Genomic DNA, 16,016 nt, shown 5'->3' with positions numbered 1-16,016 from the left:
GACACTTGCCTTTCACAAAAAATATGATGAAAATTATAGCAAGTTCCTTAACTAGAGAACGCATTGGTGTATGACTGTTCGGATCTGTCTGCAAACATTTACTATTTTTTACACTAGCGGTTTGTCGAAAATAAAGAAATATGCAGTTTAACAAGCATGTTTTGCTTGAGCAGATCACACTGAGCTTTTTATTAAAAGTAGTTTTTGAAATCATTGAAGAACTGAACCCGCAGAATGCATAATGCCACATTTATGTCTTCAAACATCCATCACCAAGTGATAGACAGGCCTCAGATCTGGCCTTTTTTTACTTTCCACAGATACAGAAGAAACAGAGAAACTGCAAATTGGAAAAGGGCAGAGATTTAAATGAGTTGCTAAAGTTGGATTTGAGATTGAGCGGACCATATGGACCTTTGGGAGGAAGACAGGTTTTCCATTTATTGTTTGCCGTCACATCATCTCATTCCACAGCTCATCTGACAGTCTCAGAAAATATATTCAAAGCACCCCCTGTTGAATAAAAACAGCATATGCTAGTTTGATATGTTTATATGCTGGTCTGTGCTGGTTAAAATTGGTCATGTGCTGGTCCAAGAGGATCAAACCACCATCAAATCATACCTAACCCAGCATATGCTGGTTTTTCAACAGGGCTGGACCAGAGCAGCACATAGAGCAGAACACTACGGTGTACCAAACAGCTTAGAGATATTATATTAACTAGTAATCTTAGTACAAAGAAACGAGAACCAAGCAAAAATGTTCCTTTGGTTGCCAGATTGCTGTATAACGTTGATTTCTGTGAGGCAATGTTCCTTTTTTGCCACGGGAATGCGCTACAGTCACACGTGAAAGACCAACAAACGTGAATGTACAAAACATTAGCCTAGTAAACACAGCATAGCCCATGTCTGACAAAGCATAAAGCCTGCTAGTCTTTATGAAATACGAGCTGCACTTTTGCCAAAAGTTGCTAAATGTTTTTTTTAATTGAAAAAAAAACTATATAAAACTTTAACATGGCAGTATCATTCAGCAAAGAGCATTTGTTACTATAAGTGGAGTAAATGTTTTGTAGCTACTGCACTGTTGCAGTACTTGCTTGCTCGAAAGCCCACTCAGTAGTGCGCGGACTGGCTCACTACAGTGACAGACAGTGTGAAGAGCGTCGCGCGCTCCGCACGTTTTTATGACGCTTCTCTGTAAACATCACTGAGGCGTCAGTCGCGTGAGGGAAGCTTTTAAACTTGGAGATTGATCTTATTTGTCAATTTATTCTGCTCCTGCAAACCCTTCAACCCGTGATTTGTCTGTCCACGCTGAGATGGCCAGAAAATCTGAAGTCCCGTCGGCGTATTATGGTAAGTTGCTGTTCACAGCGTACTTGGTGCCCTAAATATGTATCGTTAAATCTCCCTTCGCGTGCTGGTTGTTTTTTCCCCGCAGTGGCAACTTGCAACATTAATTTAATGATTTCGTCCTGTCGAGTCTCTCATTCGAGTCAAGATTTGTGCCTTTTAATGCAAACGTGGAAACAACTAATGCCTTTACACACTTCCACATATTGTGCTATTCATAGTTAATAATGGATATTTAATAAGCAGTATCATTGTTCATCGTTTGCATGTACCTTCAATTTCAGTACGGCTATATGCACTATGCCTAAAACAGGGGAAATAGCAACTTCGTGTTGCCAAGGGCTTTATGTGCTATTCAGGCTTTCAGCAAATCATAGAAGATGAGTCCAGAGTAGCCTATCACATGAAACCTCTCAATTATGAAATATCTCAATTAACACCACAGTCCACACATTATACACATTTCGACAGCCTATGTCAGTAATGCATTGAAATAATATAAAAATGTGTTATTTTAGGATGTTGTAGCAGAGGACACTTCTTTTTGCTTTTCTTGAGGTGTTTTTAATTAAGTACTTAAAATATTATATCTTTATCTTCAAACTTCTTTAAGATTCAATGAATCAATTATTGTTTTGTTGGAATTGTTGCTGCACACTTATGACTACAGTTATTCTTTCCTTACTGGAATTACAGCTTCTGTTCAATGCCGGCTATGTAAACTACGCTTTCTCATTTACATTTCTATAACAGTGCTAAAGATCTCTACATTTATGTAATTTTAGCTTTGCTTTTCACTAAATCACTTCAGTTTGGCACCAATTCTCATGTGTCACAGGAGATGTAATTAAAGTAGAGCTTGTCTGGTGATTGCTTCAGAATACAGACAGACCAGGCACATATGCTGTAGCTCTAATCTACGCATGGTCCTGTTCGTGGGTTTAGATAAATCCACGGAAGAGTGACACAGATTTATTTAAAAGCACCAAACCTTTGGAAGGATGTTGTCATTTTTTATTAGATTATGGACTGTTGGTATCATTTTATTGGTAGATAATTTCTTCAGTATAGTTTTTGTAATTGTTGTGAACGCCTGCACTCAGGAGCCGGCTGGTCCATGTGATCAACCAATGTGCTCAAGAAAACTCTTATATAATATTCATAAGGAATAAATATGCAGGAAGGAAGCAAACCTTGAGAAAAGGTCACTTGGTTTTCAAACCTGTACATTAGCATACTCATTTTTTTAGGCTCCTTCATTGACACTGACTTCAAAAATGATTTCCGGTTATCATTTAAATGGAAATCACTTCTGAAATGGAAGCTATGTGGATTTTAGATGTTCATGGTATTTTTGTGCAGTACTATATTTATCACAAACAAGATCCATTGGCGAATGTTTTCTCCAATTTCTTGGAAGGCCATTAGCAAATGTCTTCTGATGTGTTTTAGTTCTGTTCATACGGTTCGTGTTCGCATAAAATTTTGACAGCTGCTTTATACTCTTGATAATAAGAGTAATAATTTTTGCTGCTATAAGATTACTTTAAAGATACGTTAAGGGGCTCTAGAAGTGAAAGTCAATAATTTTTTTAAAACGTTTTTCATAAGCTTCACTATGTGTGTTAAAGTCTTTATACTAAGCAAAAACAAGATGTATCTATTTTTAGTCAGACTGCAGTAAAGAGCATAAATAATTCAAGAGGGCAAATTTGGGACCACAGGATAAAATTTTCATGACGTGCCATCAGTAAGTGACGTCTTACGCCTCTTTGAAAATCCATAGCCATGGCTAAGGAATGTTCAATGTGAGAAAATTACCACTTCATGGTCTGAGTGAGACCACCGATGCTCAGAACGCAAAGCCCCTGAAGGTTTAGTTCTCTACAGAGAATCGTTAGTGAGCTATAATTCAGTGAATCACAGTAAGAGATGAAACCTGCTCATGTTCTAGAATTAAAATAGCTGAATTTATTTTTACACTATCAATGTAAATGCTCATTTTTGTAACTCCAGTTACAGTCTGTATACAGTATTGAGGCTGTTGATGTTAGTTTAGTCCTAAAATGGCATTTATCATAAAAAATGAAAGAAAGTCATACAGTTTTTATTTTTGGGTGAACTATCACTTTATTAATAAGCAAAAAATATACTTGAAAGGACAACACATTAGAGATTTTCATCTCTTTTTTTTCAGATCCACTATCCAGCAAAGTTTAGTTCCAAACCCCAATTTCAACTGTAAGAAAATATTGCTTACGTGGTGTTTGGCAAGCATTTTATTTCTCTGTTTGCCTTTAGAGCAATTAATGCTGTACAGTAGAAGTCATTGTGTAGACATCTCCTTACTGTTCTTAGGAGGTACATATGAGTACATTCCATCAAAGTCACCAATATTATTCATCACTAGTACTCGGTGACTAAAGATATAAGAGAGGACAGCAAATTAATGGTAATTCTTTTTGTCAGTCAAGTCTTATCTTGCTGTAGCCAGAGTCAGACAGTATTCCTTGGCTGACAGAAGGAGATAATCCAGCTTTTCAGCTTTCTCTGGGCTGCTCCGCATAGGGCTTTTCTAATCTGCGATATTTATCAGATCAGAGATGTACACATGTGAAGTCACATTGAGAAACAAAGTTATAGTGTCACAGTCTGACTTTTACAATTTTATTTAAACTTGGGAAGTGAACCAAAGGTTTGATGCTGTACTAAAACGTAATAATTATTTTTCATTTAACATTGAGACTTTAGCAGTGATTCCAGACACCACATTGTGGGTTGAGAAGATCCCCCGCTTCCATGAGTGTCCAGAAAATGGTTATACAAATGTAACGAATTATGAATTATTATTAAACATAAAAAGTAAGAGGCATATTCAAGAAGATAGAGTCGGCCGTTTAGATTTCACAGGGTAGAAATATCCTGATTTTACCATCCCTACAGTCCTTGACTTGCGAATAATTGTTTTATCTGTGCATAAAGCCTGGTATTTGCATCTCCTGCAGGATGAATATTTCAGATGTCTTTCATTGTTAATATATATCATTCATCTTTTAGAAAGGGCAGACAAGAGTTCTGTTTGAGAGAGTGGGATAGGGAATATGCTCCTCCCCTTGGACTGCTAACATATTATGTTCTATGTCTTCAGACCCCTGAGTGTGGCCTTCACACTTTGCTAGTACTTAATTGATGTAGCAACACTAGTGCAACACATCACATCCTTATCTCGAGGGGGAAGTGGGAAAACAAGGTTAAATAAGGTATTTAGAACAAAATCAGCTTCTGTATGTTAAAGGGATGGTTCACACAAAAAGGAAAATTCTAAAAACTTTCTTTGTTCTTCAGATTTATCGTTACCAAACAACAGCAGTACCCATTCACTTCTATTGTGCGAATACAAAACCAATGCAAGGCAATTGGTTTATTGGACAATTGCCTTATTGGACAATTCTCCCGGAAAAGCATGCATCATTAGACTTGTGCTGGTTGTACATTTTTATGTGGCGGTAATTGATTAAGCTTTTATTGCGGTAGACAGTAGTATTACGGTGATGAAATGCATTACAAAAACATAATCCAATATCAGTGTTATGGTGTCAAAAACAAGTTTAATAACTTTTTCAAATATCAACCAATAATAAGAAATAAAATAGAAAGTACAGCATATTGGTAATTTGTCAGGTGTTTTATTAAATATATTTTACTCCATGCTAGATTTTGGTACGTGAACACATGTAATGGTGATGATAAAGCCATAGTTTATTTATCATACATAGTCAAATACACATGTAACACAATATTCATGACTTAATATTTAAATGGTAATTTTACTGACACATCAATTCATTATAAATAATAACCTGTCTGTGGCAGTACAACAATAGTGCTTATTCATGTTTTATCCAGATAGCAAGCAGTTGGATAGCTTATATAGCTAAATAGACATTTAAAAGCGGCACTCTGTGGCAAGATACAATTGTGTTGCATTTCATCGTGAACCTCAAATCAAAATAATTGTTCTAGGCTGTTGTCAAGTCAGGTATACCCAAGTGCGCGATTGTGTATGACGTTTACATAGCATAAAAGGAGTGTTATTTTACCCAGTCAAAGGAGAGATGAGGCACATTTTCTTCATGGTGATTTGACGTGCCCGCAATAACTCTACCATGCATTTTTACTACCGTGGTGTACCGTATTACCGAATTGCGCCAGCCAGCGTGAGAAAGAGCACGCCTATCAATGCTGCCTCACTCGGCTTACGGAAGATTAGCTGTGTTTGTTTGCTCACTGCATTTCGGTGATGAATGTTATATCAACGGTGGATATATAAGGCTGGATTTGGAGATCGTTTGAAACTGATATATGGCGAAGTCCCAGTGCTAAAAGATGCCGGACATAAACTGCATGCATTTAGTCAATCTAAGTCATATGTTTGTGTTTTGTTGGCATTCGGTGTCCACGTGCATAATGTAAACAACACAAATTTATAGTGAATCAATGTGATGACGTATTGTGTGCTCGTGCTGTAGTTCCGCCCCCCCCCCTGCCAACGCGCCTCCAGGAGCACGACTTTTTCTTGAAATTATCTTAAAGCTTTATCTGTCTTTTATAAATTTAATCAAACGAATTACTCTTCGAAGATACGAAATGTGCAATGCTTCTGTATAGGTAGTCAAGATTAATATGAGATTGCAGTAATTGCGTGTTACTTTATCTTTAATGATTTTACACCATATGCATTCAGCTTCCATTTATATAGTTAATGTTAGATTTGCCAGCAGGCCCTTGGACAGAAGTAGTTATCTTTGAGATACCATATAAATAGCATGGTACATAAATATGGTAAATAAAATACATATCATAACCATAGTATTCTGTATAACAGTACCATGGTGTTACCTATGGATACACAGATCCCTCTTGTAAGGCTAAAGTCTGTGCGCATCTGGAGTTTGTGAAGTGTATGTTTGAGTTATTGTAGCGTGGAGTACAGTGATGCCGAATCACTGGGTTTTGGTCAGCTCCTCAATCCTGAAGCAGCAGTCTGCCTCTACTCTGCTATGGGCTGTCAGCGGGAAAGCTTAACAAAAGCTCTACCTTTCTGGCCATCCTGCTTTGAGGCAGGCAAAGGGAAAATTACTTCGGTCCTAAATTGCGCCGATTACTAGCCTTTTCTCACATGGGTTCTCAGAAACCCACTTACAGGAAAGTTTTGTGGAACAGCCTTGAGAGAAGAAAAGGCAAAAGAAAAAAATACACATAAAGATGAGTAAAAGTGCATCACGGTTTACAACAGGGGCTTAAAATACTAGTAGTACTAGTAGCCTGAAATAACTCCTGTTATCCTTTAAAGGTGACTTCATATGAGAACCCCACATTTATGATATGAGAGAAAGTGAATGACAACAGAACCTTACCTTTGAGGTAATCTCTACCGTCAAGACTTTCTTAAAATGCATGTCTAGCCTAGCAGGATGTTACAGTGGCTAAACGATGAAAATATGCTGTAATGTCCGTGATATACTGACACATGGCAGAGTGGAGGATGTGACACATACGGTCACAGGCTTGCTAATGAGATGACAGCAGGAGCTACCAAATGACTCGTACTGCAGGCAGTTGGCAATGGCTGACCTCCTGCCGTTCAATGAAACAGCCAGAGTAGATTCTGATTTGAATTTCAGATTCCCATATCTGGAGGACTTACATAACATCACTTATTGGTGCGAAAAGCAAGGTGTAGAAATACTGCACTGTCAGGGAAAGTAAACGCAAAAAGGGTTATGGACTGAACACTGTGTACTGTTTCAGTCCTGTACATTGGAGCATTTCTTTAAAAATAGCTTCACTTCAAGCGCGATTTTTATTTGTTTGATTTACTTATCTGTATATACTCAAGGGTTTTTGTTAATGTGTGATGCTTTTCTGTCCTAGTGTAATGTAACTTTGTGGGCTTGAGTTTAATAATGAATTCACAAAAAATTGGTTTGTGAATTAATTTCACTTCAAGAGTTTTGCATGCTAATATATATGTGCCAGTGTAAATCACCTCTGTGAATTTCTACGAACCTCTGCTTTATGACTTCTAATATGAGTCAATTATTAAATCTCATTTAAGGCATTTCCCTTTAGCACGTCCGTTCGCTATTTTCTCATTCTTACCTCATCCGCGTGCCTTTCCTGTCTGCCTTTGAGTATTACACCACATTCTGCCTCCGACTTTTTACCCTCCTGTGAATATTATGAATATATTACAGATTCTTCAGAATCTGGTGCTGGATTGTTTTTGCCTCTTGCTTTTAAAGGTGTTTCTGCTTTTTGACCCATGTCTTCTCCTCTTTCATCTCATCCATGTTCATTTGAGTTTCAAAAGGCACAAACTGACGACCGCAGTCTTGGGTTTTCTTGTCTCCTTTATTTCTCATCTGACACCCAGTTGAATTCGTGCTGCCTTGGGTTGAAGTGAGTCAACCTTTCTCTGAGATTTTTGCTCTTTTGACAATTACATATATATAATATAATTCCCAACAATAATTTGTGCACTTCAAATCTAATGATATATGAATTTTATCAATGTTTCTTTGATGTTGGCTATAAATGCTTTTTTGTGTTACTGTAACCCTGTCAGGAATATGCTAGCACCAAAAGAGCATTATTTATTTTCTAAATTATTTAGGCATTTAGGCCCCATTAAAAAAATGTATTCTATTTTGTAGTACTAGACACAATTATATGTAGATATACCAAATATAGTTTTTTTTTATTTCGTATCAGAATAATTAAAATATACAGAAATTATAATTAAGGTTAGCCAACGGAATCTCTATAGACCACTTTGCAAGATGTCAACACTGCACCAGAAGAACTTTCGGTTTTAGTTATTTTTATATCTTACAATAATACATTCTTGTTTTACATTTTGATTCAGTTATAAATATCCCGTTGGTTGTATTTTGTTCAAACCTATGTGCAGTGTTAAAAACTACCTTCTGGACCAGCTTTGTTTACATCTTCCAAAGTGGTCTATAGCATTGTTCTGGTCTTTCCTATTATTCTCATTTTTCAAGATGTACTCTAGTGTGACCTCAGTTCATTATGTCAGGTAGTTCTTAGCGCTTCAATTGTGCTGAATCTTTTGAAGAAGTTGTATCACTTTCTGCCTCTTAATTGCATATTGATTTCAGTTTTGTTGCATCAGATCCATGAACAGCATTAATGTGAAGTCTCACTGTAAGTCTACCAGCTATTGACCTTTCCTGGGTGTAATGAGTTAAGATCTCCTGGTCGCTTTAATTTATTTGTTTTTGCACTCATAATCCGAACAATAATTTTGAAGCTGTAGTTTAATGGCAGTCTTGTTTTGTACTGTAATTAGAGATGTGGATGCTGATCCAGAGACTTGGTTCCTTTGTTTTTCATAGTTCTCTAATAAAACAACCACCCACAACATGTGTTGTGTTTATCTGTGGGGATGTAAGAGAGAAAATTATCCTTCTGAATCAACCTACAGTATTATAAGGATAATCACAAATGAACACTATTCTAACATATTTTAAATCTGTAACATTGTTTGCTTTGTCATATAAAGTTTATCTAGATTTTTCTGTCAAATGCAAACAATGTAGATTAAACGAAGTCAATAGCTATGATAACACTAAATATCGATGCCAGAGGCATTTAAAACAGTCAGTCACATTGCTCTAGTTTCATCTCCTGTCACCTCTGGAGGTCACACAACTAATGCATGGGTATTTTACATATCCTATCTGGGTCTGTCAGGACATTCTGTCTTTCTCTGTGCTGTCAATGTAAGAAGGGCTCCTGAGACACCTTCTGAATGAGATTTTTCATTGTTTGATTCCCAGAGGACATCTTGGGTTCTGATGTGTAAAATCCCTGCTGAAAGATACATTGTAAAGTAGTACTTCTGTTTTGAAGCATGGTAGCTCGCTTTTGACCAGTCCAAGGTGTTTGGGTCTAAACTGGTCATTGATTGATGGCGTGACTTGCTGGCAGTTGGTTTGTTGCTGATAATAAACAACGTGGAAAAGCTGTTTAACGCTGCAGTTAGAATGTTTCAAATCCCATAATCATATCCGTGTCCCATAGAAACCACAGATTAGCGTAGTATCCAAGGGGACATTTTCAACTTCACATTATCAATATCTTTATAAATTAATTGTACGTATGCTTGAATTGCTTTTTTTCTCTCAGCATACACAGAAACCTATGTCTGTTCTATTGGTGGACGATGCACATGCGCGTGATGTGTACATCCATGTTATGTAGACGTTGCTCAATTTGAACTACACAAATAGTCTGATGTTGTATGGTTTATTATGTGGAACGAAGCCAAGATGGGTGAAAACACCTTGGGAGCGTTTAAAAACGCAAATATTTTTATCTGCTTACTTTTCAGGTGGTTGACGCAACAAATTTCCTTACCTATGTATGTGCACGCACTAGTCTGTGTGTTTGCGTGCATCAGGGGGAAACTCGATAAGGAGAGCAGAGGATAATTGTAAACCCGATACCATGTAGTGACAGAAATGACATATGTTACTTAGTTTGTCTTTAATAAAAGAACAAGGTATTTACTATACATGTTCTATAGGAATGGTAACGTTAGAAGGTCGCAATCCCAGAAAATGTCTAAGCTACAGGACCCGGTGGCCCGTCAGTAGCATGGGTTTCGCCCAAAAAAAAAAAGTTTCTCAAAAGTGGATCAGTACCAACTGATCAAGCTTCATCTCCGGATGAAGTAAAGATTACACATCGTTTTTAAATCGCCTTTCTTAAATAATGTGTTTTGCATGTTAGCGGCTGTTGTTTACATATTCGCGTCTAAACCTGAGACATGGTCCAAAGACAGGTGTTATGTTGAAACGTTAGTGGTAAACGTATCGATCAAATCGGTTCTGAAGACTTGTGAGCGACGTAATTTCTGTAAAGCTTATTCATTACAACGAAAGAAAGTTATAGCAGTGTGTAACAAAGTTCAAGCTCTGAGGAAGAAAGGAGGCGGGGTTGAGAAACGCAAGAATCTTTTATTTGGTTACTTCCGGTTTCACTTCCGGCATCAAACATTCACGCTGTCTATTTATAGCTCTTCGTTGAGTAAGATTCCTTCCTTTTAGTCATGGACACAACGTCTCGAGGCTTCTCCTGGGAGACGTTTCTCAGCCGTCTCTCTCTCTCCGTTTGCTTCCTCCGTCGTGCCTTAAAAGCGTCTCCTCGCCAATTACTAGAACAAGAAGCAGGTGTTTTCACTATAGCGTTGATCTGCTTACTTACTTGGAGGGGATAGAAACAGATTTCGCATTTGTAAGGTTATGTGAGGTTACGCAGAAATTGCTACTCAAAATGTTATAACACCTGGTTGCTGATCTTTACATACCTATCTGTCAAATACAAGTACTCTGAATGCATATATACACTCATATATCAGTGTAAGTAATATGCATGCACATCATTAATCATCAATGACCAACATTTCATACAGCAAATGATCAGCATATGTAGTTCTTTTCCATTTAATTCGTATTTATGAACAAGGTATTGAGGTGATTTTTATTGCAGTTAGCGTATGGTTTTGGTTGGGCAAGGCTTAACAGACGTAATTGTGCTTTCTGCCATAATGCTTGTCTTGATGTCATCCAAAGCACATGGTTAAGCGCTCTACCTTACACCACATCTGTAATTCAGGAAAAAAGTCCAAGATAAAAAAGCTTTAGTGTCAGTAACCTCAGAAGTTTTATTATTTTTTTATAGAATATACTCACTTCATCTCGAGAGCTGTTATTGTACTGTTGTATCGTTATTGTGGAATGAATTAATCATGGTTGACTGAAGAGCTTTCTTCTTTCCTGTATCATTCATACCGTGTCTACACCGGACGCGACCGGCCCAACGAGACACGGTTTGTTCTAATGAGATTGTTATGTTGGCCGTATCCAGTGTGGACAAAAAGTTAAATTATAATACGTTCTAATGCGTTCTATTGTCTTTTGTCGCGTCGCGTCGCGTTCAGTGTAGACATGGTGCTAGTATTTGCTCATGACGCATGCTTTCTCTGTTTCACTCTCTACTCTTGTGTGTTGTGATATAACTTAGTTTACTAGCCCCACTGCTATGGAAATGCAAGCTCAAATGCAAATGCAAGCTCAAATCAAGCAATTAGTTTTGCAGCAGTTTCCTCTAGTGTTTTGGATGGAATGCGTTGTTCAAAACAGTGCGGTCCTCTTTGTTCTTTTGCTCTGTCTCTCTACCTCCCATCTGTCTTTCTCTCATGATGTTTTTTAAGGGTGCATGAATGTAAGATTCCAGTTAATTTCGGCCTGTTTGTACTTTGATAATGCAAATGTACAAATGTAATGAAACAATCCTGAAATCATTTACTCATCTTCATGTTGTTCCAAATCGCTGCATTATTCTGTTGAACGTTTCACAAATACCGCCCTATTATGCTACAGAGTCCATTGTACTTCCACTGAAGCCTCATTCTGCTGGACGGCAAGTGAAAGCATTTCTGTTCTTATTGTTGGCTTAATTTCATCAGAAATATGGAGCATTCATGTGAATATTCATTGAGTAACAAATTACGCCAGCTGAACATGTTGTGTTTTGACTGCAGGAAAAGGTGCAGTGCTTTCGTCTACTTTAATGAATAGGGTTATTGCTATCCGGGTCCACCAGGCCATAAACCAACCTGGACCAGTATGAAAAGTACTGCAGTTAACAATGCTAATGATATCTTGTATTATTTGTCCTGAATTTTATTTAAACGTATATTGACAGCCATGCATAGATATAATAATCTGTCAGATGCTAAATTGTGAAAGGTGGAAGAGTTGTTGTAAATGACTATGAGTACCATATTATGACTCTTTTAGTATACCAGATGTACATTTGTATTTATTTTGCAAAGTGCAGATCTTTTGTTTTTACAACAGTCAACATTTAATATATAGCATGAATACAGCATGCAAGAGGGTGTCTGGCAGTACTACGTTTTTTCATACTTTTATTTTTGAGAATGTTTTCTCGGGGGAAAACAACATTGTAATAACTGTACTGTACTATCTCAGATTCACAGTGATATGGGAGGCAGTGCTCTGACTTGTTGTACATTGCTTTTCCCCTCTCAGGGAGAGATTGAACCTAATGTTTTTTGCAGAACTGAGCCTCAGGTTTTATTAGTTGGCAGTCATCTTTAGACATTAACGCTAACAGAAATTTAGACTCAATGTGTGAAAGCTTAAAAATAAATGTGCTTTTTTCAGCCTTTTGATTATATTCATCATTTGCTCTTAAATCTATTCAATTGTTTTTCATAATTTTTCTACAGACAGCCATTGAGTTTTAGTCATCTTTATTACCTTACATCAATCTTATCAAATATTTTCATTGATATTTCCCTTCTACATCTGTCAAATTTCATCATCTGCTGTGGTGATTAGATTACAGTTTAATAAGAAGTGAATGTCACTGCAAAGTTATATACATGCATATAATGCATATAATAATTATTGCTTTTTGTTTGAATCTAAAAGAATAAATCTGTGGACTGAGGCGGTTAATTTGACTTCAAAACTTGCTCTCTTAAACCCCTCGAGGTTCAGCAAGATAGACAGATGTAACTACTCCACAACAAACTGCAACTAATGCCGCAGGTTGGATCTCGGTGCTTCAAACTGAATCTCAATGAAGGGTGAATGATGTATAGTTATTCATTTATTTCTCTCTGCTTTTATAACCGACACACTGTCTCCTTTATTATATTAGGCCAATCCAAGCTGCACATCACAGTGAGGAATGTAAATTTTAATATAATGCAGTTAGATTGTTGTTTATGACATTTCTATTTTACAACCATTCATCGTTTGATTCATAAGTCATGTTTCTTCTAAACTTTTTGTGCTCGGTAAAGAGCGAAAGATGAAAAGTCTGTCAGGGATATGACATGTGGGCATGCGATTCTGTTTCTTCTCCGTTACATAATAGCTCAATGCTTTTATGTGGAACAGAGGAAGTAACTTCACAATAGGCAAATGATGATGCTGATAATACAGCCTTGCAAAAAAAAGAAAATTAAGAGATCAAAGTATTTTTGCCATTAATCAGCATTTCTGCATGTATTTTGAATATTCCAGTGGAGAAACAAACCTCAGGAATGACATAACATCACCTTTCAGCAATGTGAAAGACTGAAAGAATGCAATAACGCATGAAAGTTGTGATAACAGTCATTTTACTTAAACACATACCTAAAAAAGTAAATTCAGAAAATCCAAAAAATAATACATTTTAAGTTGTTTCTTAATTTTTTAAGACCGCATATCCATAGCAAGTTTTTAACTTGCTTTCAATAAACAGTCTTCATGCTCAGAGGCACAGTGTGAAATAATTCAGGCTTTGTTGAGAGCTAAGACAGTACATCCCTGTGAGACTTAAAAAGCAGATTTTGCTCTTGGAAGAATTGCTTGATATGTTATGAATCAAACTGTCTCCATTCAATAAAGAACAGGCTTGCTATAATCCTGTAATATTACTCTAAGGGAACATTTCATTCTGACCCAGTTCTAAGGAGGGAGATGGAGGTTATTATCAGTGCAGCAGGGTGCGTCACCTCTAGACAGGAGAAAAGAGTTGTATGCATTTAAGGGTGATCTGTGAAATCCTCTCTTTTGACCCAAAACAGAAGAAGCAATGATATGATGTTATTACATTGATCAGGAGAAGGCCAGTATCAAATTTATTTTTCAACAAGTAACAGCCTTGTCCTAGTGTTACAGCAATGAACATCTGAAAAATGTTTACCATTTCTTTGTCTCATTCCACAGGTGTTTATAGATGAAGTTTTCACCTTCCTCTAAAGGTGCAAGAAACAGACTTTTGCAAATGCTTTTGAATTATGTCGTAATTTTGTGCTGTCATCTTCTGAAATTGTAGAAAAAATAATATTAAAATGTTGGTTTTGTGGAACAGATTAAGATTTCAAGGTTGGCTGATAAGCATTTTCCTGCATTTTCTCCTGCTGATAGATACTGTCCATACACCTGCAGGCAAGAAGCACATTTCTTTATTGATGAGCTATGAATTCATATTAAAATCATACATTAATTCGGATTTGAAATCTATGGTTTAAGAATAGTCACATGATATTTATGGCTCAAAAACATGTGTTCTGAACTGAGTGCCTATGAGCAAAGATGGCAGAATTAAAATAGCGAATTCCCGCCCAGTCAACTGCCATTGAGATGAATGGGAATTCTTAAAGATAGCTTAGAAAGGATAGATTTCTTCTGGTCTAATAGACCTCATTGGAACACATATTTGTCATTGTCAGGTTGATATGTGTGTTTCAGTGAGCCAAAACTGTGCTAATCTATCAGGTATCTTTTTCTAGATGGATGTTGAGGCTGTAGGTGGATAAAATCTCATTACAGAGGAGCCCTTAATGTTTTATCACTCTATATCTATATAATGCTACCTATAGTATCTACAGGAATAGTAAGTCACAAAAGAGATTTCTTCAATGCCTAAATTATAAAGTGGGACATATGAAGGTTAAATGCTGCCGAAAGATTTGCATGCTCAGGATAACATTTGTGAAAGTGTGCATGACATTGCAAACATAAAATAAAAAAGTTTATTAAAGGATTAAACTGCAAGCGAAAGAAAACAAGTTTTGCAGAATCGTAGAGTTTTTGTGAAATATAAGAGGGAATCGTGTTCATGCGAACATCATGTAAGTGTCAGAACTGAAAACGCCCTTGTTACTGAGATTACATCTGTTATTGACACCATACCCAGCGAACGCCAGGTTCTGGAATGCACCTATCCATGGCGACATTAATAGGTTGAACACCACCTCCACAGAAAAATATTAACGACTACATCTCTAGCCCCCCCTCTGGTTCGTGCATGATTGAACCAGTGGGGCGGAACCAGATAAAGCGAGCAAGCAATAAACAAACATGCCGCTAAAGATAGTTAAATATTGTGCCATCCCTGATTCTGGAAGAACACAGTCGCTGCATAACCTTCCTACGGATTCCGATATTAGGAATTTAGGGTTAAAGTTTATTTTTACATACGTTCCAGCTCATGTGGGAAAAACAGGGAGCGTTTGTTGGTTTCATTTCTCAGAGGATTCCTTCGTGAACAGGCAGAAATTGACACTGAATTTGTGGAGAGTTATTAATTAAAAAGCAGTGCTGTGCCTTCAATATTGGATCCGATAGGAATGGCACAGCAATCTTATGTGATTAGAACATTTTTGTACTATGCGTCACTATTGCTTTGTTAGAGATCACTTGATGTTCCCTGAGCACTATTCGCACAAGATTAGTATTACATGGGGACCTCTAGTCATTTGTATTAATTGCAGAGGCAGTCTGTCATTTTAAGCCCGTGCGAATCGCCATCTCTGTGATTTGGTGGGCTCATATATCATTTTTCAAGGTTTTATACACCGTTTGCGAAAAAGGCTGATTTGAAGTGTTTTGGTATTATTTCGGGTGCTGGGTGATATCCATAAGTTATCGGGAGTCTCCTGTTTTGCTATTTATCATGGAAACTCATTTGAGACCCACGATCGCAGTGATCTTTTGTCCGGTTCGTGATCACTGGTCTCAAATGCTGACAGGTACT

General features: G+C 37.1%; 1 protein-coding gene across 1 annotated transcript in view; it reads left to right on the top strand.

Moving 5' to 3' along the window:
• Nucleotides 1-1,157: 1,157 nt before the first annotated feature.
• Nucleotides 1,158-16,016, top strand: part of slc44a5a (solute carrier family 44 member 5a) — a 51,902-nt gene continuing 37,043 nt past the window's right edge. The window contains exon 1 of the mRNA XM_056744388.1: nt 1,158-1,364. Coding sequence (XP_056600366.1) covers nt 1,328-1,364 — 37 coding nt within the window. The 5' untranslated portion in view covers nt 1,158-1,327. The remainder of the gene's footprint in view (nt 1,365-16,016) is intronic.

This window comes from Triplophysa dalaica, chromosome 3, assembly GCF_015846415.1.
Source record: "Triplophysa dalaica isolate WHDGS20190420 chromosome 3, ASM1584641v1, whole genome shotgun sequence".
NCBI lineage: Eukaryota > Metazoa > Chordata > Actinopteri > Cypriniformes > Nemacheilidae > Triplophysa > Triplophysa dalaica.
Note: the sequence above shows the minus strand (reverse complement) of the source record. Positions and strands in the feature narration are given on the sequence as shown.